Below are 25,412 nucleotides of genomic sequence, written 5' to 3' on the forward strand. Positions count from 1 at the left end.
ATTTATTTATTTGGCCCCAGGAGTTGTGCCATCACTTTCCATCCTTTTTCTTCCTAGTTAACAATGGGACTGGTAGTGAAGGATCATTCTAAGAGAGGAGCCATCATTGTCAAGAACATTTGTTTCTTCCTTCTCGTCTCACTCTTTTACTGCTTGCAAATAAACTCAGTCAGACCTTGGTAACAGGCAGATTTCCTGATCTATGTAGGTTCTCTCCATAAGTTTTAACTTGTAGCAATACAAGAAAAGGTTGAGATTTTTCGCCAATAAGAACACGCAACCAGTTCAAGTTGTGTCATTAGAGCAGTGAGCCAGTTTCCTTGGTGACAAGTCCCATGCACGGCCCCATTAAAAAGTGAACACTTCATATATTGAGGCATTTGTGTTGCAGCAGGTGTTTCTGAAATTGGTAGCAAAGTATGGGCTCTATAACCAGTAAAGAAAGTTGCAATTTTGAGGCTGGGTGGAAAGGAGGGAATACATTTATTCTCATTTTCACTTTGAAGTCAAGATAAAATTAAACCAGAAAAGAGACCTTCAAAAATACTCATCTCTGCCATCCCTGTTTTTCTATCTTACAGTTCTCAGTTTAAATTCACATTTCTGTCAATAAGGCTGAGTATCAGAAGTGCAGGTTAACTTTCAGCAATAAAATCAGATCTTTAATGTGTTTTACAGAGAAATCAAAATAGCTCATATTGTAAATCATCTTCAGTAAAACATTAGTTGAAAGACTGGTCGATACATTTGAGCACCAGTTCTTGATATCCAACGTTGAGTAATCACAGGTAGGAAGAACATTGTAGAATAGGAAAGGAGTTGTCTCACTTCTGCAAGTGACTGTGACTCATAAGTGTCCATCACCTTCACCGTGTTTGACAATTATTGCTTCTGCAGCATGTGTCTTTTTTTGGGAAAGCAGTTTCTTTCTGCTTCCTCTGGCTGGAAAGTTTAGTCCTTTCTTGAAGGTCAGGGTTTGTTTTTATTTTTACTCAGTTCCAGTGGCAGCAGTGACAAAAGAGCTATTCTCCTTTGAAGTCCATTAAAACAAACAGACAAATCAAACAACAACAACAAGAAAAAAAAAAAAAAAAACACAATGCAATTAGTTGTCCATTTTCTCTGCTGGGATTTTTACAGCAAACATTAGCCCAGTAAATGAGAATAATGCAACACAAGGCTATGAACTGTAAACTGTAAGATAAAACTGTCATTCATTCCCAGATACATCTTACATAGGTATGAAACCAATTTGTAGAGCAAGACAGGTGTTTAAAATACATGCAGAGATCACTTGTTTTGATAGAAAGAGGTAACTAGTAAGATTTTAGACATACAAGCATTATACTGAGGAAAATATATGAAGTCCTTTGGTGAGATCTGTAGTTTCGGCTCTCAATGTGAATCAAACTATATTCTATTGCTCAGCAACAAAAATGAATCATTTGTATGCAAACACTTATTACATATTCCCCAAACTGGCAAGTATCTGCTAAGGCTTTGGTTAGTTAAGTTAATAGCTATTCCTAATTATAAACACAAAACACAACTCCCATACCTCTTTCATAAACAATAGATCCAATCTTCTTTAAAGGTCTTTATCAACTTCATATCCTAGCTACAAAAAGCAGAATTCTAGAAATGCTATCGTAATGGTGTACAGTGTGTCAAAGTACTGGCCTCATTTTTGGTAGCGTGAAAGCATTTTATTATGCAGTAAGGTATTAATTTTTTTTTCTTCCAGAAATGTCAGCAGCCATCTTGAAATATTTTATTTATAAAGTGACACGATATTCCAAAGTGAATAAAAGAATAAAGTTCTTCTTGTCAGGCTATAGTAATATAACTTGCCCGGCCATTCAAGTATAGAGTTAATGGATGTTTCTTGTAAGCATTGTTTTTGTACCAATATACTCACTTTTTACTGTCTATTAGCACTGGTTAATAAAATTAAATAATTACATATAGGAACAGAATTTAACACAAGAAGGTATCATAATATGTTAGGGTACACAGCAGTGTCTAGGCTCTAGATTAAATTAATTTAACAACCGTGCATAAAAGCAGAGAAGTCCAGATTGCAAGTCCCGTGCAAGAGTTGGCAGTTGTTCACAGGAGCAGTTCTGTTAATTGCAGGGAGTTTTCCAGCAAGACCTTTTAGGAGGGTTTTACAGCCTGAAAAAGTATACTAGAAATGCCTTAAACTCGCAGCTTTCACAAAATATATTTTGGATGGTGGAATAAAAATGTATCAAACAGCAGAGTTTCTTCCCAAAACTCTGAGTGAGGTCACTGTGGTTGAAAACCTGAAAGAGTCAACAGGGAGCTGAGGTCTGTATTGCAGTAAAGAAAACATGAAATGAGGGCAGTAATAGGTGAATTGATTTGAAGGAGATAAGTCGATGTGTAGGTTGTTAAATGCAGGAGTGAATTGGTTTAGATGGGGAGCTATAGGACTGACTGACTTCTGGGCAACAGAGGTTTGGCTCAGCTAAGTAGTATCGACTGAGCGTAAGAGTTTGATGAGAGAAGAATTAGGCATAATTAGAAGCAAACAGAATAGATGGGGAAGTGTTGGGCAATAAATTCTGTTTTGGCTGTTGGTGTGAATTAGTATAAAAAAAAACACAACTGGAGAATGTGAGGATTGAAAGAGTGAATTAGCAAAGTAAAAGCAGTGGAGGCATGGGACTGCGCGAGGCAGGTTGGAGTGAATGAAGGGAATATATGCTAAAATGAAGTGAGGAAGATAGTGGGAAAGAATGAAACATGGAGACAATCTCTCCTATGGGATTTGTTTTCTTTTACTGGAGTTTGCACACACACAGAAAAGAAGCTATTTCATTTAAGTCATTGTGATGTTTTCATTTATTGGAAATGGCAGTGGTAGCTGAAGTAACAGATAGAGAAAAGGTTCACCATAGGCACAGAATTTTTACTTCTCCGTTATGAAGAAGGTATTTTATCTTTCCTTTGAAAATAAGCCTTGGTATGGGAAAAATGATATATATATTGTCTATTCTGTTGTTTTGAAATATTGTTTTTGGGTATAAAGATTCAACTCTGTCTAAGATCTTGGTATGCAAAGGTCTGGTGTAATAAATATTCTGCATTCAGTTGTTACGCCTTGTGTAGAGCAAATTAAATAATTGTCAGGAAACAATTCCTCCTCTTCAGAAGTGTCACCTACTCGGTGGTCATTCAGTGTGCCTATTCTCTGTCTGCTAATACAAAACTTTCTTTCTTCCTTTAATCATGTGCTGTCTAAGCTCCAATTTTCTCCTTCTAATACCCTGAAAATATTTTCGAGAAGTTCCTTTACCTAGTAAATAATCTCGTTCCTTTTAAGTAAGGAGTGACAGGTGTGGTATTTTTTTATAAGGTTGCTGCTTTTTTTTTTTTTTTCCCCCCAGAATATTGGCTTATTACAGCCAGACCAAATGATATTCACTGATTGTCGCTAACGTGGCTTAAGCCACATTTAAGTTTTATGTCTATAGTTTGAACTTTTTCAGTCATGTTAAACATATCCTGAATGTGCAAGCAGGGCTGAGTGTTAATGAAGTTATAGCATCACCAAAAACAGGTGACTAAAGCTAAGCTGATGAAGTGAATTTTATTCAGGCAATTTGAAGTTCTTTTTATTTAATATCTGTCTACCTCCAATGAATAAGATACCTTTGTGTTCAAGTAAGAATTAAGATTTCCAAAACGTTACATTGCCATGCATATTTTAGGCTTTTGAGCAGTCTTTCAGCATAAATCAGGATGTCTAGATGTAAAATTACTTTTTTCTTTTAGGTCTAGAAACTTAACAAATGCACAAGTAAATGTTTTGAATTGGAGTTGGATATTTATGCCTTCGTCTAAAGCAGCAAAAGATGATTCAAACTGTTTAAAAATGTTCTGCATTAGTCTAATATAGCCTAGTCTTCTGTCATTCCTAACTACATCGTCTGCATACTTTTGAATCAGTTTTTGCTCATGTAAGCATTCAATAGATTCTGTCTATTTATATCTTGATTTTTTCCCCCATGCAACATCATACATACACTACTCATCCCAAAATCATAGAATCCACATCTGTATTTCATCAGCAAGAAATTATTTTCTTGCACAGATCTGAAACAGTTTACTGCTATCTATATACTGTGAATGAATATAGAAACATAAATGTTCTGGGGCACAGACGCATCCTCACTAAATTAAATCTAGATGATAATTTCATTATGATTTAAAGTACAAATGTTTGTAATATCATCTGTGTCAGGCTACTGTCCTTATTGTCTAGGCTTAATGTATGAATTGTATGGAACTGTGTACAGGAAACTGGAACACTTACCAAGGTAAGCTAATCAGTAACTCTTCCAGATGCAATATTATGCTTGATTCTGACTGTATTTGTGCTTCTAATTCATGCTGGCATTCTGCTAGTCTTTTAGCTGTGTGTGCCACTGAATCTATGCACGCTGTGTAGCTCAGCCAGGCTTGCCCAGAGCTTCAAAGTCTGCCTGTCAACTCAATTTACCAGTCTCTCTTTGTTAAATTAAGTATCATTGAGAGCCTGAGATAGGTATATTCTCATTTCAGCAAGCTCTGCAGTGAGTTAATACGCTATTTATATTGTGTTTGTCTCCAGGTGGAATACCATAGTGTTATACTCAAACCTTGCATAAAATAACTGTATTTTATTTTTCATGCAGAATGATAATTGAGAGTTGTGAAGTATAACCATGAAAATAGTTTTTTTTAAAAAAGTACTTAATAATCCTTTCAGTTACCTTCCTAGATTAATTACTGATTACTAATAGTTGTCAAACTATTTTAACTTTTTACATTTCAAAGAGGTTGAAGTCTCTACAGGATTGATAAAATCCTTTTCTTGTAAGCCCATAGATCTTATTTCTAGTTGAATAGCTAAGAAATCTTACAGCACATTTCCTTTCCTTTAAATAATAATTGGTTCTATCTTTTTTTTTCTTTTGGTGTGCTCACTAACACACACATGATTTGTAAAGGGGGTTAAGTCTAATACTCTTAGCCAGAACTCACACATCCTTTGTTTGAGATTATGTAGTTATGTTTTCATACAATGTAAATCAGTTTCTGGCATGATTACTTGAGTAGGAGTCTTAAAAAAAAAAAAAAAAAAAAAAAGTCTTAAAAAAAAAAAAATATATATATTATATTATTATATATATATAAATGCTCCAAATATTCCTAATACAAAATAAAATCCTCTTTCATTATATGAATTTTCCTAAGTTCTGTAGTAAACAAGATAAGATGCGTGCCTGTGGTAGCTTGACGCTGTATTTCCTGGCTGTCTTCTCTGTCCCTAACAATTTACCCTACTGTTCTACTGGAGCTGACTTTTCCAGAAGAGGGGAGCACAGAGGAATTTGCAACTCAAATAATCAATAGCTGAGAATATGCCAAAACTTTGAGAGTCAAGGAAGTACAGATACATACATGTTTATACCGTCCCTACTGTATAATGGTGTGGGAGTTACTATGTTTTAAACTACCACAGCTGCATCCTTCTGCCCCTTTTCAATCAATCCTAAATATTATTAATGTTTTACAGTAGGCACAGAATTTCCGATATAGAAGGTCCACAAACACATTCTGTTACATCCTAGTACGTATTTTTACATAGCATCCAAGTCATCAAAGAGCAGCAAGCTGGCAAAAAAAAAAAAAAAATCAAATGGAATATTTTTACTTGATATCAAGATAATTTTTTTCTCTATATATATTTTAAATTTCTCAGCAGCCTATAATACACTAAATTGTCTCTATAGTGACAGTTACTAGAATGAATACATAGCGGTAAAAGTGGATGGTGTGTGATTCATTGCATGATAGTTCAGGACTGTTTCAGGTACGTCACTGCTTTGTATGTCGGGTTGTGTGCACCCTATGGGTATCTCTGATCCATTGGAACAATGTGTTTTTTTTTTTTTTGTTTTGTTTTGTTTTGTTTTTTCACAAAATTTCCCCATCCTGAGGCAATTTCGTGCCTACTAAGCTACATTATCCCCTGCTTAGTACCATCTGATATCAGACTTCATGACAATTATAAACGTGATGCATTGATAGCCACTTAATTACCCTTGTTCAGCATGGCAGTTATATTGTCAAAGAATACAAGTTAAACAAGACCTCCCAGGCCCAAATCTGCATAAATCCTCAATTTTGAAATTGTGTCTTTCAAAGAGTTCCTCTACAAAATCCTACTAGTCTGTAAAATTTATTCTACAGATGCACTTGAACTTGCTGATCTATAATTGCTTGTTAAGTTTCTCTTTATGGAGATTATTTTAAGAAAATTGCCAGCTTTAGATATTCACAGTCACATATCAGCATATGTAGCGGAAGATTGCATAACAGCTAGTTCAGGAGATATATTTTGGAGAACTCATAGGTAGGGGAAGGGAACCATCTGCAGGTCTCTTGCAGGAAATAAGTGTGCCACCATGAATTGTTTTGGAAACTAATCGTATAAACATGTTGTTTTGTAAGAAGCCATCTGGTCAGTTACAGCAATTTATGTGCAAGTGCAGCTGGGTATGAGAGCTCTGGGATCCATAACCCTTAGTTACCGTTCATGATCTTCACAACAATGCCTTAGTGCAGACCCCTTTCAACAATGTATTATTCCACTGTGTACAGCAAGAGATAGAATGCTCCAAAATCTGATCTCTTTTTTGGAAAGGCAAAGTACTGGAAAAAAACAAAAAATTTTAAGGAAGAGAAATTTTCCAAGTTACGTTCTCTGTACAGCTGAGAGCAGATTTAGGGTAGGTAGTATAGCACAAGGGCTTTTAGTAGATGGCACCGTGTATTTCTTCATTGAACTTTTCATATTCCAAATCACTTTTGGTGATTTTTTTTTTTTTTTTAAATTAGATTTTGAAATGTGCAACTGGAGAGAGAAGTATTTACTTAAATATATGTTCACAGAATTAATAGAAATTGATTAATGGAACTGAAAAAGAAAAACACCAAATAATCTCTACTTTACTGTATCACTTAAAGTATTAGGAAATTGCATATCATGTAACTGTGGCACTTCAGGAGGTTTTGGAAGCCATGCTGTTCTAACACAGGATGAGGTGGTCTCTAAACCTTCATCTGTGCATTGAAAAGAACTGAAAGGCTTCTGACTGACTTTAACCAATCTGCATGGCAAAACATATCACTTGAAACCATTCTGGTCGGGCCTGGATGACATGACCTAGACAAAACTCCATCTGGAAATCCTTAAGAAGTTGAAATCTCTAACTATAAAAATAATCCCATTAACTATATTAAAGATGTACCTAAAAACTCATGAACCTGATAGAGCTGATCATATAATTGTAGGGAAAAACAACAGGTTTGGCTTAAGTTCAGAGAAACTGTGACGTGCCATTTTCAGCTTGAATTCTATTACAGAGAAGCTTGATGAGATATTTTCCAATAATGCAGACCATACAAAAATTCACTTTTGTTCCAAGGTTTTCTAAACAGTGGAGGAATGGTAGAAATCATAGACCAGTAAGTGTGTAGTTGATATACAAAGAAGCATTCTTTACTGAGAACATGATTTAGTGGATTTGTTGTTTAGGAACCAGAATCTGAGTAACATGACCTAACAAGTTAGCTATATGTCCTTATAGTCAGGGCAATAGGCCTGTGTTCTCTCTTCAGTTCCCAAATACTCATTGTTTTATCTCTAAATTGTCTTTTTGATGCTCTCTGGAATTGAAAATGTTATTTTTTTCAAGATATCTGATGCTGAAAAACAATGAACAAGTCTTGTAAGTCACTGCATGCTTTCGTTTCCTGCTGATGAGAATCACAGTAGGGCACAGCAAGCATCAGTCAAACACTGTTTGTATTCTGTAGCCTGAAGATCAGGCCTTGAGCAGAAGTAATCAATCACTCTAGATTAAGCAAAGGGCCCTTTTCATATTGGGTGGTTCTCTGTGACATTTGCAAACACTTTTTTGGCACAGAATGGCATTTGCAAACAGTTTCGGCATAGTGCATTTATGTAATCTGTTCTCAGAAATATCGCAAGCTAAGCTGTCAAACATGAGTTCATAATGTTTGCTACAGATCTCCTGAAATGTCATTGTCCCAGTTCAATTTTGCTTGAAGAATCTGTTGGGGGTGGTAGGCCAGGGGGAGAATAACTATTGAAAATACACTGTTCCTTTAATCAGAAAGCTTATGTGCAAATATACCCGCATATGTAAATTTTACATTATTACTTGAATGGCAGATTAAAAAAAAAAAAAAAGTAGTGAAACAACACGACCTCTAAATTTTTCCTCTTCCTGTAATTGTTAAATTTTGAGTGTTGCAAGAAAACAAAGAATTATGTAATGGATATTTCGCTGGGAATTCAACCAAATATTAAGTTTAATTATTGTTCCAAAGTAGAAATTTTGAAGATTTTCAAGAGTTAGAAAGAAAGACAAAAGTCTTTCTAAAAGACTTTTCAGAAGTCAAGCTGACAGATGGATATATAAGCTTTATTCCTTTCTCTTAACATAGGAAACTGTAAGGAATACTTGAGAAAATGTGGTCTAGAAAAATTAGTTTATACCTCTTACATTGCAGTCTTCCAGTGCTTATTCATACTCCTTTCTGTGCAATGCTGACAGTAATGGGTAAATGGATGCATCCATTCAAATAAATGAGGCAAATAATCTTCATGAGGGAGGTGTCTTTGTACTTGTGTGTGTACTTGGCTTTAATCCAGACCATAACAAGTTTGTTTATGCCTTACTGCATGGTTTTTCAAAAGGAGGTGGGTTATTTCTTTTCCTCATTTGAACTCATACTGAAAAATATTTCAGCAGCCATCAGTCCCTTATGTGAAAACAGCATGAATTAGCTACAGGCCATCACTGAAATTCAAAACATCATACAGAAGCTTTGTTTCTTGGCTTTGTTAATCTGCCAGCTATAAACAGGGCCCATTGAATTCTGTTGTATTTCAGATGCTATTTTTATGATGTATTTTTAATAGATTTGGCACTTCTGTGGTGACAGTAGAATCCATGAAAAGTTAGCAGAATTTTAGAATAACTTGTTGTAATTATAGGCACTCATCCATTAGTAACAAAAATTAATGGTATGCATGATAGTCTTTACTTCCCTGCCATATCACTTCACCTCATTAACAAATTAGTAATGAAAATAGTTGTTGCGTGTTTTTTAGGAACTTTGTGAGAATGCTTCAGAGGTCTCCAAATACATTCTCTATAGGGACAAATTAGTCCAAATGGCAGTTCAAAATTGCAAAATGACCTCAGCTATTGAGGTCTGTGCAGAAATAATAGAGGTAACTTCATCATGGAGTTCTTCTGCAGCATGCAGAAAATGCATACCTATTATCTCCGTGCTTGATCCACCAGCTGTTTCGGTATGGCCAACATGGTATGGTCCAGGGACAACATGACTGGAGTACTGGGTCTAAGTATGACATCAGACTATTCTTGTCTATGATGATGTACTCAGAGGAGCTGCAGATTGTCAAGTCCTAATGCAGATCTGTTTTATAGTGAAACAGGTTTCTTCAGTTTACTCTTGCTAAAATAACCCCGTTTTAGTCAGAAGTTACAGGAAGGATTTGTACTGGGATGGCTGATGTCCCTGTCTCTGAGAGCAGACCAGAGTCACTTTTTCTTATCTTCACATATGAATTACACAGTGCCCCAGAGGTTGATTATACCAACAGCATTATGAAGGCTTATTTTTAGATTAAGATATTAAGTGTAATGCAATTGCACTTAAGAGTTTAGTGAAATGCCTGATGTATGGGAATGAGAACCGCTAATATGTGGATCTGCAGAGATTGCTGTTCCCTGTAGAAAATGTTAGAAATCTGTGCCTTGTAAACAGCTTGCATAAAATCGTTTAATTTTGCAACTGCAAAATGAGCCAAAAAGCCTGTTTCTTACTAATCTGTGTCTATTTTAACTGATATCTTTTTTTCTGGGATTTTATTCTAAGCTGTAAGAACTCATAAATTAATTCTTTATAAGAGATTTAATTTATTAGTCTTAATACAGTTTCTGGGCAAGTCATAAACATACTGAACAGCTCTGAATGTCTGACTACTTTTAAAGTCTTTCGGTAGAAGACTTCTACAAAATAAGGAGATAAATCCTGAAGCACTGCCTATTGAGAACAGCTAGGTGTGACCAAAGGGAAATTAAATGGGACTGGTTTGTATTGTCAGGCAGACTGAATAATTTATCTTGTTTTTACTGTTAGTGCTATAGCTGAGTCAAATGAATCTAAATCCTGGGGACTCCAATAAACCCCAGCACCCAGCTTTTTCTAAGCACAGGGTAGCTGTATGTGTAAGAGGAAAAAATGTTTCGATATCCAACTGTAGAGCTGTTGTTACGGCAGGTAAGTTGATGTATATCACCTGTGTTAGGGCTAAATAGTCTTCACATTGTGTCAGTGTAGGCCTTTGCTTTTCAGGACCATACAGTAATCTTGCAAGGAGGAACCGTAGGCATGTGCTGTGTATGGTATCTTTTAAGACTTTTCTCTCCTCCTGCTGCTTGCAAAGCTGGAGTATCCCAAAAAAGATAAACTTCTCCATCATCTCACTGCCTCCTGGTACTGTACCATTCATGTATAATATTGATTTTTACATACAGTGTTTCATTGATCCATTTCTAAACCAGAGAAGGTGATATCTCAGCAGCTTTTTCAGTTTCTGTTTAGCTTGACATCTATTCAAAGCCATAAAACGTCCTCTGTCAAGGTTGGCTAGTCTTGCCAATGCCAAAGTCTTCAAGTGGCTGAAAGCCACAAAGCTTAGAGAGACAAGGAGAAGAACAGCTTCCTGGGGAGTTCATAGGCAAAAGTGAAAGTGACTTTCTAGTGATCCCATAACTTCCTAATGGATCAAATGTAGATGGGCAGCAACTATTTCTGCTGCTGCTTTATGTAGCTAAGAACAAGCTTCTTCACGTAGCTGAGAAATGGAACACTGAGCAACCCCCAGGCTGCTCCTGCCCAGTGGCTGTGCAGATGTACTCCAGCACTGCAGTTGCACTTAAACAGCTGCCAGCAACATGAGTCACAGCTGATGACCGTTGTCCTAAATTACAGTTCATTTATTTTTATTTTAAACAGTTTGGCAAAGTTGCACCTGCATTAGAGAGGGACCAAGATGATTTACTTTGTAAAGGTTCTGAATCTGATGATACCTGGAGAACTGCACTGGAGCTTCAGGATCTTATGGCCAGCAAGTTACTGTGTGTTTAAATCCTGCTGGAGATGGCAGCAAATTTTGATTCCGGTTAACTTTGTGGGTTTAAAAAAAACAACAACAAAACATTGGGGGAGTGTGGGTATGTTTATCATTGACATTTTGTTTCTTTCTTACAGAGTAAATAATTGAAATCTGACTAAACAGAAAGTCTGATTTGGTTGCTGACTACTGTGGTCTTCTCCATGCTGGCCTGCCTGCTGTCTGTTTAGTTTGTCTCTAATCCAACAGGAACGTTGCATCCCAAGTTGGCTCCCAGAGTTATTTACCAGGCAGCGTCATACCTTCTTTGATTAGCTTCCTTTTCTGGGTTGGATGAAATATAAACATTAGTCCTTGTCTTCATTACCAAGAACAAAGTCAGCATTTCCCTTGTTATTCTGTTGACAGTACTTAATTCTGTACTTATACATATTTTCCCATCTTGATTACTTTTGTTTATTTGGAGAGCACACATTTAATTTCAGTACGCCAAGTCTCAAATCCCTCTCTGTGATTGTTTCCAGCTGCAGGTGCTCTATTTCTATGTGCTATCCAACTCAATTTGAAATATTTTAGCTTAGGGAAACTAAAAATAAGTCTAAAGTTAAGAACAATCAAAAAGCTACCAAATATTGAGGTGAAAACATCCTATATTTTCAAGCTTTTAGGTCATGAATCTCTATTAGTATCAAGCTTCTGGTTGGGCTGCAGGAACTTGCCCTTAGTATTAAAAAAAAAAAAAAAAAAAAAAAAAAAAAGCAACCGCTATAAAGCACTGTTCTTCACTTTTTATTATTGCTAGCATATCTTCCAGAAACATTATGATATTTCAGGGACACGTCTAGATGTGCCATGAGAATGGTCATGTCAGCTCTCTTCTGCCTCGTTGCCTATATTAATGTCATGGTGTAATCTTCATGAGAAATGAAAAATACTTGAGAAAAGCAGCTGATACCTCTTAACTTGATGGAGCAATTAAAACTCAAGCACTTTCTTGGGAGATCAAAACACAATGTATTGATCACAACTTTTCTTTATAATTCCATTTGCTGTTATGGTAGTTTTAAAAGAAGGGTTTTGTTTTTAAAAATGAAATAAACATGGCAATTTGTGCAGGTGCCTTTTTATGATGGGCAGTTTACTTGCAAAGCTAAGCAAAGACAGCTAAGTTGCGTTATTCCCGTGGAGACTATTTAAACTATCCTGAAGAGTGTAAGTGCTAGTGCTTGTGGGCACATATTCTTGCCTGGCTGAATTTGGAGTCAAGAAGAGTGAAGGAACATGGAAGGCACAAAGCTTCTCTACAGGGAAATGTAGGTGGCAGGATTCCAGGACGGGAAACCAGTCACTGCTGCAGTGCTGCCAGCCCTCAGGTCTCAGAGCATCGTCCCCCAAGACGCTAGGTTACGTGGTGTTGCGGGTTAAAAGTCAGACATGGTGCAGTGCATCAGAAATAGGAACCAGGTTTTCACTGAAATTACTCTAAGTGTACTAGTGAGCTCAGTAGCAATGATAAGCATTGACAGGTGGGAAGAAACTTTCCAAGTTTTCAGATTCTTCCTCTTTATGCTATTGGCACAATTAGGCAAATTAGAAGAGATGGTAAATCTCTCTTTTCACCATTTGTCATGAAAGATGGAAGTGTTTTTTTTTTTTTTTTTTTTTTTTCTCTTCTGGCTAAAGAAGAGGTGTGTAGGTTAGAGTGGTAAATATATAATGCCTTTTACTGGCTTCATATATGCTAATGTCTGAGAACACACTTCCTGTAAGCTTTCTGTTGTTATTGCCAATGCCAAACGTATCGATCATGGGCTGTTTAGAAGCTAATTTGGTAATTAAAGTTGTCTCCATGTCACTTTTCAATGCAAACAACTTGTGAATATGGAGGAGGAGGTGTCTGGCTAGCCTCCCTGTAAAGCACTGCTGTCTCAGCACACTGAAATTGCTACTCGTCAAACAGGAATTTTACTCCATTTATTTTCACGTACATTGTGAATCCTGATGCAGGTCTTCTGTTTTTAGTTACCTCAGTGGTTTTTAATAGAAATGTATCCTAGAGCTTTCTCTGCTTTCCTTAAAGATAATTACAGTACTAACAGGAAAAAAGCAAATCCAGATATTCACCAAACACTGTTCTTCTGAAAGCAAATACTACCTTTTATATGAACAACCTTGGAACACGTCCTGCTTCTAAACCATTTGTTCATTCACTTACCCTTCACTGAGAAGTGGTAGATTATAATGCTTACTCAAATTCAGCTAACCCCCGTAGAGAAGAATGCTGTTTCCTGGGGGAAAATGGATACAGTAGCCAAACTTGCCACCTTTAACTAATCATTGCAATACACAAAATAATTATATCAATATAAATAAATAGTACGTTATAGTGAACTTTCTCTTATATGCATGTTCATTGATTTTTGATTTGTGGCTTTCTAGTTAGTTGTGAAGGGATCATTTGCTTCAGAACTGTATTTAATCATTATTTTCCATTTTTGGTGGTATTCCAGCTAAGATAACCACTCCCAGATGTAATACACTTTAGGTGCTCAGATGTTAACTGGTGAAAGGTGATTCTTGTAGGGTTCTGAGCATTTCCTGAATGAGAGAGTGTGCGTGCCATCCAAAATTACACATGGGTATTCCTCACTTCATAGATTGTGACTAATGCATTCTAAACATTCACTGGACAGTTAGTATCTTGGTATGCCAAATTCAAAGTAAAGTCAGTGGAATAAAAAAGGTCCAATCATCAGAATTCTGTAAAGTGTCATGGTTTATGGAAAAAAATCAAGTATCAATGCAGATGATGTTTATGAAGAAAGTCTTCATGCTGATACGGAAACTCATTTGTAGCATGAGAACATTCAAGTTAGGATCATTTGGATTATAACAAATTTAAGCATGATTACAAGTTGGAAGTTATTTCACAGCAAGAAGAGATTGAATATATTATGAATACTGTATTTTGTTGTAGAAGTGTGTATTTTGAAGTAGAAGGAGTTGCATGTTAATAAAGCAGATGAATAGAATATTAGAATAAATGTTCTTCATTTCTTGGTCAATTCAGTTCTAATCTTGAAGGGAATTGTTTTAATAATTTTAATAATTGTTTTAACTTGACAACTTTGCTCTAATAGAGTGTCTTCAGGAATTTCAATGCCAAATTACACTATAGAGGGATTATCTAACCCATGTTGTTCTATTTCTTCTATAAACAGTTGACTATTTAAACTTCCCAGCCCAGTCATTTGTATTAATAGATGAAGATCACTGCTTCTCATTAATAGTTGTATTTCCTTTCTGCATGATTGGAAATGAAGATAGGAATGTGGGTCCAATTATTTTTACACTTCAGCAACTGGAAACAAATATATTAGCCAGAGTAACAGGAGTTACTAAAGTATACAAAATGATTTGATGAAGTCAGAGTCTTAGTTAATAGTGCCACTAAGCAACTGTTAGAGATGATTGTAGCTGGCAGAAGAAGGTGCTAAAGTGTGTACTGGCAGATCAGAATTACACTTTTTTAATAAGGACCTCATCATATAGTATAAGCCTTGTTTAATATTACCTTTTTGAGGAGGCCTGCTGACTGAATCGAGTTTACCACATTAAGTATTGGGATTTTAACCAGAAATTCGATTATCATGACAAATGAAAATATGAATCACACAAGAAACTGTCAACAAAAAGTCATCAAATTTATCTGTCTGCTGATGTTTGTTTTTTTTTTTTCATGAGCTATGTTTAACACAACTCAGGCAAAGCTAGGATCATGAGTGTCTCCAGAGATGCATTTCCATGCGAGATATGTGAACAACCTGATCCTGAGCTTTTCTACACTCCCCGGATGTGCTTATTGCAATTATATTCTATTGCAATTTCAGACTGTTATTCAGACTGAAAGTATTTCCAATTTCAGGCATGTTACTTTATTTTTACTTCTCTCTCTAATTTTATTCTGAAGAGTAGAAAAGGAGATGAGAAATAAATTTCTTTATGTAAATGTTCGTGATGTCATTTAAAAGAATGCTGCAGTTCCAGGTGTATGTAAAGAGAAGCGCACAAAGCATACTTTACATTTTGATACATGGAGAGCCAATGAATGAAGCGTATGAAGAAACTAGAAGCTGATTAAAAAGGCTGGTTATTTTAAGCTGTTTTCTATAGATGCACCTCAGGCAGAACTTGACACCTAGACAAAATCAATGCATCTGAATTGGTATCCAAACAAACGCTGAGCAGATCAATCATGAATGCTTAAAAGCTAAACAGTGACCTGGTGGGAAAAAGGAATTGATTCTCAGCAGGATGCTTTTCTCTTCAGACTGGGACAAGGTGAGAATGCAGAGAACTGGAGCCTCTAGTGCTTGAGCATTCCAGTGCTCAACAGGTTCATGCCTGGCAAGTGTCCAGATGCCTGCCAGACTCAGTCTGGAAAATTAAACCCTGTTAGGACCTCAGTGGCTAAGAAGGTAATAGAATAAAAAGGAGAATATTATGTTAATACTGAAGTTGTGTAGCTCAGATATCAGATGTAGACTTGAAGAGTAAGTGCTTATCACAGGGACTGGGGGTAGCTGTTCTGGAACAGTTATTCTAAAATAACTACACGCTGGTTTAGATTTACATATTTTAAATTTGTATTTTAGTCTGAATAAAACTGTCAGCTATGGGTGAACCCTAAATCATGCCCAAAAATACTAACTGAAAGACTGCTTTCACTGAATAAGACAAATGAGAAAGTGGATTTGAAGACATTGCATGTAGGTTCTTCCTCAGTCCAAAATGCAAATTGTTAAAAATAGATTGAGAACAAGTGTTCCAATTTCATCTTCACGTGCATTTGCCAGAAGAACTGGTAGGATTGCCTTAAGGTGCTCATACTTCTGCCCAAGAGTTCATAGAATATCTGACCTGCCAAACTGTCCAGCAGTGTCTCTGGACAAAAGTGTCTCATTTAATGCCAGAGACTCTATAAGTATCATTTGACCTCAAGGCCAGAGCTAGAATTGTTAAATCTGGTAACAATAGAAGAGGTGGAAGAATAATCTTCCCCTCGTCCTTTATTACCATTGGTTTTGAGGGGGGTTGTTCATTCTTTTCACAAGTTTAGTTGTTACATTTTCTGGGTGTTCTTTGAAAGTTTGGTTTTAATTGCAGAGCAAAAAGCTAGAGCTGAAATAAGTAAGTTAGATGGCAAATTATTGCATGAGTTTTTGAAGTAGGGAGGAAGGAAAGGTACTTAAGATATATACTTGACTAATGTATGACTTCTCTCTTTAAACCTTTTTGTCATTGTACAACCTCCAATTCCATGCAAATGGATCAGGCCAACAAGCAATAACAGCTGAAATTTCAGCTCTTGTTTGTCTTTTTGTGCTGGATGCATGAAGATCTAATTCCTTGGTTATAAACTGCTTTCTGTAAATCTGTGTAACACAGGGATTTGTCTTAGAGTTTGGATTGTAATGATAAAAATTAGCTTAGACATTTAAGACAAATTAGCTCTAATTTGGTTATTAGATAAATCTAGTTTAGGAGTAGTATCATTTAAATTAGCAGAATTACTTGCGATTTTTATTTATTTATTTACATAAATCAGTGATCATGCAGCCATCCTAAAATGATCTAACTATCTCAGCCATTCTTATGAAGACAGATGGATATTAGTTCATATTTCTTCCTTTTAGGGGAATTCATTTTGCATCTTTTGCACTTTTTTCTTTTAATGGTATTTTTCTTCCACAAGGGAAAAGTGACTTCTGCCTTGGGCTGACCCTAATGTCATTTTGTGGATGTGCCAGCAGGAGGAGCTTAAGTATTAAAATGTAGTTTCAAAAAAGCAATCACCAAATTATAGTAATTGCACACAACACAGTGCTTTCTTTTGCAATGTAAACTACCATATAGCCACAAAGTAGCTGTCTGTCAGCCTGACAGAACTAAAGCACTATCAGCAGTGTCCATCCTGCTGGCAAATTAACATAATTTATTTTGAGAAAAGTCCAACAAGACAAAAAAAAAAAAGTTTTAATTTCATTGTATATTTGATATTTAGAAGGTTTTATGTTTACATGTTCTGAAAGATACACATTTAATACAAAATCACAGCCCTCTGAAACCACTACCCCATGCTGTTCTATAAACACTAGAGAATACATAGAAAACATGAGAGAATAAATAGTATAAAGAGTAATGATATTCACGTTACTGAAAGCAATCCATGATAATTAGCATAGCTGAAATTGGATTCACATGATCGAAATTTTCTACAGCATCTGAGATAGCAATGTTGAGTTTCAAAATAACTTATCATAGGACTGGGTTTGGAAGTCCTGTTATCTTTGGCAACTAAGAATTAATAACATATGGTAAATTAATTGCATAGCTTGGACTTCATTGACAACAAAAATATAGAATTAAAGATCTAGATTATTATTCTTATTATTAAAGAAGATGAAGATGTATCCCACAGGTGTTTTATGCAGTTTTTTCATGTGAAGGAATTCCTAGTTACCTAGGAAGACTCAATATTATGTGTATGGTGAATCTTAATTCAGAAAAATCTAACTTATTATTTTAACTGTTACTTCAGACTGTTCTGCAAGGAAAGCTAGACAAGCAAAATACACTGTCATTAAAAATACTCCAATTGTTTTCTGTTAATGTTTAACATCTAAATTGGACACATTTTTCTCTGTACTGCTTTATTATTATTTAGCAAATAGCAGCAAATGTGGGCGTTGTAGTTTCAAAGCTAATGGCTACCAGTGATACAGTTACTCTGTCTTTCAGGAGTACTCTGCTTCCTGCAAGTGAATTTTCCACTCAGTCCCAGGACTTGTTAAAGGCCTTTGCTTTGCTAAGATCTCTAAGGTGTTCAAAGTGCTTGAGTGGAGCCTGCATGTGCCTACAGCTTTTATAGGGCTGTCTGAGCTGGGGGGAAAGTCACTGCAGGAAAAAGGGAACTACATAGGGTAAATTCAGTGATTTTAAATATATACATATATATATATATATATATATATATATATCATATATGTGTATTTATTTAATATGGCAAGAACTGCAGAAGAACGATTCTTCCACTATTGACTTGTTATTAACTCACTCTGAAGATAGGTATTACATTTTTTTTTTTAATTATAAAAGTACATTTGACTTTGTATGCTGTGTAATTTTATTGCCTAGCTGAGTTGCAATATGCAAAATTTAGTTTTATTTATTGATCTGTATTTAAGAAGCATAATTAAAAACCATGTGGAGTCCTCTAAGAGAATGGCAAAAGTACAATGCTATCCCTTTATACTGTAGTTTTCCGAGGAGTCTATAGCCTCTGAATATCACCTAGGTAAGCTGGAATTTTCTGTTACTGCTTGTTGTTGAACTTAATGTATTTCTTCTCAGAGACTTTTCAAAAAGGCTCATTCATCTAAGACTATAGTCTGTTGTGGGTCAGAAGAGACTGAAGAATTCCCAACAGGGATGTATTGCTAATACACTTCATCACGTGATGATACATCCATCCATAATTAGAGGATTGTTAAGTAGAGCATCATGCAAGCTCTTGTCTATTTTGCTTGTACTTTTATCGCTTCAAAATGCTTATACCACCATTTCTGAACTGCAACCCATAGAGATATGCTTTTATCCTGTAATTTGCAGTCTTCCATAAAGTATTGAAAGTTCTACTAGTTCTCATTTCTGAAAGAGCTCATTTGTAATTCACACTTGAGATACCAGTAGAAAGAATGCAATTCTGTGTAGTTGAAGATGTGTGCTGTACTTTGCAGTCATGTGCCAGGCTCTCATAACATCTGCTTTTTTCATGTTGAGAGTAACGACTTAATAGTTTGCATATAACATAAACTAGTTACTTCTGTCTTTTTCTTTTCTTCCTAGTGACATTCCACCTTCTGGAGAACCAGTAAGCAAAATCAACCGCTCGAGAGTGACTACCCGTTTCCCTAAACTGTCTCGCAGCCATCAAAGAGAGCCCCGAAGCCTGGAACCTCAGAGCGGTGATCTTTGACCCTTTTTCATAATTGTGAATGCTGGAACCATGTACTTTAAGTTGCTCTGTGATTCCTTCCTAGCTTATATTTATAATTTAAGCTCCTGAAGAGACTACAGCTGCATCAACTTAAATCCTGAAAGGAGACATTCATAACTAAGGGTCATATCCTGATTAAATACTTTGGAAGGCAGTAATCACTTTCTCAAAAGGAATACAAGAGCTCTTCACTGGGGCTCAGCAAACAGATAGGCATTTTATTTGTTTTCTGAAGCTGCATTGCACATATTCTCCTTTGTTCTTCTGAAGTTACGTTCTTCTGAATTCCTTGTTTGTATTGTGTTGTCTCACTTTCTACATATACATTTTTCTGGTCCAGACATGGGTATCGTGTCACCACGATTTATTTTCCTTAAAGAACAGTTATGATTATTACTACTTAATATGTCAGAAAGATGTGCTTGAAAGAACCTCACTAATTTATTACCTTTTGTAAATAGAAATACTTTTTTTTTAATTATTATTGTAAACCTCTGATACACACAAAAGTTTTTTTAAAAAAACTTGACAAAGTAGGTGACAAGGGAAAAACAGTACAGGTGTAAAAATAGCTTTTCTATGTTTCTAGTTAGGTGTTCTCAATAGCTTTCATTTGTGGGAAGTAATTCTTTAAAATCAGAGAATGTAATAATTTTTAGTGAAATTTCAGTCTTGCTATAAGGCTGGGTGCAATATTATTAATTTCTACAAACCACCATGAGTATATACAAAATCAGCATGATACAAAAGTGTTTTCAAGTCTTGGGTTATATTTTAGTATTAATTTGTCACTGATGCTACAGAACAGTCCTTCATCATTAACTGGGCAGTTTGGAATTCTTACTCTTTTTTAAAAATCCTTCATATAGTGATAATTAATAATTGCCTGTAATGAAAGTGCCTGTTACCCATCACCTCTCACTGAACAGTAATCTGTGATGGTACTGCTGCAAGAATAACAGAAAAAAAATTGGCAAGAATTATTACAAGTGATGGAAGTCCTGACATGGATTAACTGGAATCCAGTTCAGCATCCATTAGCTGTACTGCCATAGGCAGTTAATTATGTGTCAGCTATCTTCCTTTCTTCATTAAGTTTAAGCAGTGCACACTGAAATTTTCTATCAATTGTATTCTGGTTTTCCGTTGTGTAAGAATATCTTTCTTCTCAGAAGTTTCTCTTTTGGAGAGCATTAACATGGTGTATCTTGTCATTTTATTATCTGTTAATTTTATTCAGTTCTTCTATCAGTAGATCATGAAATCTCATGTTACCCTGGAAGAGAAAAAAAAGCCACCCCAACAACAACTGATGATTAATAAACTCTTTACATCAGTGCTCTATCAAAGTTCTGGCAAACTGGAACTTCTGCTTTTCAGACCTGTGACCATTGTGTATTCTTTAGCCAAGCATGGTCCAGTTGTTTAGCGACACTTCTCAAGTAGGGATTCATTACATACAGCAAGTAGTGTCTGTGGGCTGGTACAAAATTCAGAATCCAAAAGGGCAGCTTGGGAGCTAGCCATTTTTTTTTTATTATTAAAAGGTAAATAATTATTGGTGTTTTGTGTAAACTAAAACAACACATTTATTGAAGAAGGATGGAAAGTGTGTATCTTGTCAGCTAACACCTCTCCAAACTCTTCAGTCTGATACACTGCTGACACATTAAAGTTTGCCTTCGTTGGAAGGAAAAGTAGCTGTAATGATGGTCCCACTTGGAAACAATTTTAAATTAACTTTTCAGAAAATAGAGCCTTGTTTAGTAGAAATATGACACACATCTATTAACACTGAATTGCAAGTAAATCTGAAAGAAATTGTATTGTGGTATGCTTTGTGATTTATCTGTTTGTCATGTGAGGCTGTATTCATTTTCAGGAAATAACTCACAAATTAAAGGATTCCTTATTCAGAAAGTTGCAAATGGTAAGAATTCTCATTTAGCATAGCCTAAATTAATTTTTTTTTTTTTAGTTGCTTAGAAGAAATTTTTCTTGTTACTACATGTGGCTCTTATTTCATTCCTCATTATTTTGTTTCTTGTATTTTCTAATGTATGTATGTAGATCACACGAAAATACTAAGCTTGTTTACTGTGTACAAATTGTTCTTTATTAACTTTACCTGAATTGTGTATCAGCTCCTAAGATTACAGTCTGCAGTGTTCGCCTTGTGATACAAGGTAGGGTAGTGGGTGCATTACTAATCCATTTAAATACCCATCTGTGGTTTCTCTAAAATCTCAGAAGCTAATTAAATTAAGCCTTTCTTCACAAGTCAGCTTTCCCTATTGACCTGGTTACTGCTGAAGTAAGGTGCTTGCATGACTGCAAGGAGATAGGTGTTGATATCTATCAACATATGTGAATGCCCACATTTTTAGCACCTCAGGACATTGTGAAATGCCCTGTCTTTCTGAGAATTGTAATTCTCTGTCACAAGTTCCACTTTTTCATTTATTTACAAAATCAGGGAAGTCTGTTGATGAAGGATGACCAGCTGTTATTAAGAATCCTAGGATAGATATATTGCTTTTATAAAATACCTGTAACTGTAGCAATGATTCTACCAATTGAGTGATCATACCACTTCCTCCTGTGTCACCTAATGCCATGCATGTAGTTACCATTTTTGTACATCTCATTTATTTTTGTACTATCTGAGAGCTCTTAAATCTTTATATCCCCTCTACGGTTTATGCACAGTGAGTTGATGGGTGCAACCAGTTCTTGAACATCTCCATAATCACAGAATAGAGGACTCAGGCCAATCTGATCCCTGTTGTTCCTGCAAGCCTTGGACTACAGCATGGTATGAGGCAGCATGGAGAAACTTGCAGTATCATTTGCATTTCAATTCTGTTTTATATTTAGACATACTGGTCATCTGGATCCTTTAATGACTATTCAAAATAAATTGTGAAAATAAATGGCATTACTTTTTAGTTTTAATGCTGTTCTCTTATCACATGCAAAATGAACAATTTCCTAAGAAATACATGGCAGGCAAGACTTGAATCTTTTGCAGATGTGATTGTCTATCGGTATTAGTATAAATTAAATAATTTTAACTGTGTTTTTTGAGAACCTCATCTATTTAGAGATTTTGTCATTTATTATAGAGAATGCATTGTATTGGCTTTGCTTTTGCATTAAATCAAGTTTCTCAGTAATTATAATAAATTTCCAAGGTTTATATGAGGCAGGATATTGGCATAGTTATAAAGGCTTAAATTGATATGTCCATTAAATCACATCTTAGGAAGATTAATAATTTCAAAGCCAGTCTTTTTTCTGGAATATGTTGTTGATGTGATAGTTGTAATCAGATTATATATACTATTTTACAGAACCTACCACAAGTCATAAACCTTCGTGACTGGATTAATACAAGTATTTAGAGAAAGGACATAACAGTATTAAAGATAATTGGTTCAAAATTGTGACCCATTGCTAAGGTACATTTTTTTTGTATTACAAAATGTTTTATTGTATAGAGCGATATCTGCATGGTAGCTGTCAAATTAATTAATAAGAACCTGCTAATAAATGGGGTCGACTGTCTCAGAGCAGCAAGCTAATAATAAAAGAGACTCAGTAAGCCCCACGTGAACTACTGATACTGTCTGTCAGGACATATTAATGATTTAAAAAATGATATTTTGTTAACAGAATCAGTTATTAGTACTTTCAGACACGGATGTTGTTCTCTTTGATTCAAAACAGGCAGGAATCATAGTTCTGCTATAAATTTCTTGCCATTTCAAATGTTCAACCTACCCCCTTCCACACTTGTGGAGAATTACAAGAATATCTTGTAATTCTGAGGACAGATAATCTATACCTGTGGATAGAAATACAGTTACCTGCTTATAATTCCCAAGAAAAACCTGTGGAACAGCAGTTTAAATGAAAGAGGAAGACTTTTTTTTCTTTTTTTGCAAACACATTTTTCTCCTTGGAAACAACAATACTTCTGTATTGGAGCTTATGTCACTTCTGGAAAAGTGGTTAAACAACTCAAGAGAGTAAAGATTTTTCTCCTTCAATTTCTGTAGGTTAGGATATTTCAGTCAACACCTTGTATCACTACATGGAATATTAATTTGATGAATATGTAGCCATTTCTGTAGTTTCTTAGCATTATGTATTGAAAGACTAACTTCGATGTATGAAATTATATATATGAAATATAGAAATATCAGTTAAGCTGCTTGGTGTTTCACATATTGAATGGCAGATAAAAACTTTCTCTACACAGTGGTCTGATACTGTACATTTCTTTTATTTCCTACTCTGCACTAATTGTACTTTTATTTATTCTGTCCAATTATAGATAACATAGATAATCAGAGCATACTTCTAATTAATGATAGTAGCTTACTTTTTGGTTAATAATGGCATAGAAAACACCATTGAAATGTTTAGAGAGGAATGAATTTCCATATTTACAAATTGCTGCAAATATCAGGACTTAAAAAATACCTTTTTTTTTTCTTTTTCCATCTAAACAAATGTATTGCAATTCCATGTAGGAGGAATCAGTTTGCTTAACAAGGTTTCAGAACTGCTGTCTGTGGTAGTTGGTTTCTTGAGAAAAGTGTTAGCTATTTAGGACACTAAAAATTACAGAAATGCAAATTTGGTTGAATATCTAATTCTGAAAAGCTGCATTTTCTTTCTTCCTGAACACTGAGATAAACAATTAAGTATCTTGTATGTGGGACCAAACCTGCTGGCAAGTAAAGAAGCTGTATTTCCCTTTTGATTTGGGGAATTTTTTTTTTGTTCCTTTTAAACTGTAAGAAAAATTGTATTAATTCTAAAGCATATATATGTACAGTATTCACCTAAGTATTAATAAATGGTTTGTAATATTATTTTATCTTGTTATGCTAATGTTTACATTATAGAATTTTTAAGCAAATGTACATATATAATTTTCTAAATACTTTCTTGTATTTTTTTTTAAATATCCTGTGGTAATTTTGTTGTAATCTGGTTGAAATATACTACTTTACAAGGACAAAAATAAAAAATAACATCTTTTCACATTTGAAATAGAGTATGTTTACACCTTATTTGGTCTTTTCAGCTGTCTCGTAAATGATTCTGTGATTTGTTCATTTTTTCAATGAGTTTCTAGAATGATGTACATAGATGTCAGACTTTAATTTGTTAAATAATCTTATATCATCTTACAAGAAGTCGTATTTATTGACAGAAATCTGGAATATTTCAGTTTATAATCACATATATAGAAAATTCTGTAAAACAGAAAGGAAATCTATGTTACAAGTTTTTTTTCTTGAATGTTTTATTTTTTATTGAGATTTGATGTATTTGGCTATTCAGACTGACACTTTCATATACAGTTAATGACTGGATGCTTCCATATCACGTGAAAATGAGCTGCTGGATTTGGATGCTTCGTTGAAGAGGAAAGTTTTAAATTGAAGCCCTGGTATACATTTAATCAATTTCCACCTAACAAACAAAGCTGTAATTTAAAAAGATGTAGTGTTAGTTGACTCTAGTACTCACAGAACAGTTTGCTGATTAATTCAATTAAAAATTTTCAAGACACAACTGTTATACAGAGATCTAATTAGTTGAACTGCTCATCTTTTAAAAGAAAAAAAAAAAAAAAAGTTGTACAGACACTTACCGTAAAACTCATAATGATGTTTAGGCATCCACATCTTTTAAAACTGTGGTAGTCGAGATATCTTTATAGGAGCTAGATAGCAGAACTTTATTTGAAATTGTCTTTACAATCTGTAGGATTTTCTTGTTTCTAAGCAAATGTGGATGAGACTTCTAGAATACTTCCAGTACTAATAATAGCTACTAATAATTATGGAGTATAAGCTTTTTGTATCTCAATTATTTAAGATCTTAGGCAAAAGACTTATGAAGTTGTAACAAATAGCTTGAAGCCATATTCTTTTTTTTCAGTTTCTGTCTGCTTGAGGTGTACCAGACCACAGACAGCTCCAGGTTATTGACAGGTGCTTGTCTTTGGGCTATAAGAAGTTAAAGCCCTCACTGTGCCAGGATGTACAGAATTTCAGCCCT

The 25,412-nt window shown here is 35.0% G+C and overlaps 1 protein-coding gene across 3 annotated transcripts in view; it reads left to right on the top strand.

Moving 5' to 3' along the window:
* SNX29 (sorting nexin 29) overlaps positions 1–24,395 on the top strand; it is a 139,197-nt gene extending 114,802 nt beyond the window's left edge. Inside the window, exons 21-22 of one of the 3 annotated variants that reach the window (XM_084536436.1) lie at positions 4,292–4,346; positions 19,181–19,310. In XM_084536436.1, the coding sequence (XP_084392562.1) occupies positions 4,292–4,304 (13 nt within the window). In that variant the 3' untranslated portion in view covers positions 4,305–4,346; positions 19,181–19,310. Of the gene's footprint in view, positions 1–4,291; positions 5,151–19,180 lie in introns of those variants that run through there. The other 2 variants (XM_084536434.1, XM_084536435.1) reach the window with 2 other exon arrangements.
* The last annotated feature ends 1,017 nt before the right edge of the window (positions 24,396–25,412 follow it).

The sequence above is a fragment of the Aythya ferina genome, assembly GCF_964211825.1.
Source record: "Aythya ferina genome assembly, chromosome: 15".
Lineage (NCBI taxonomy): Eukaryota > Metazoa > Chordata > Aves > Anseriformes > Anatidae > Aythya > Aythya ferina.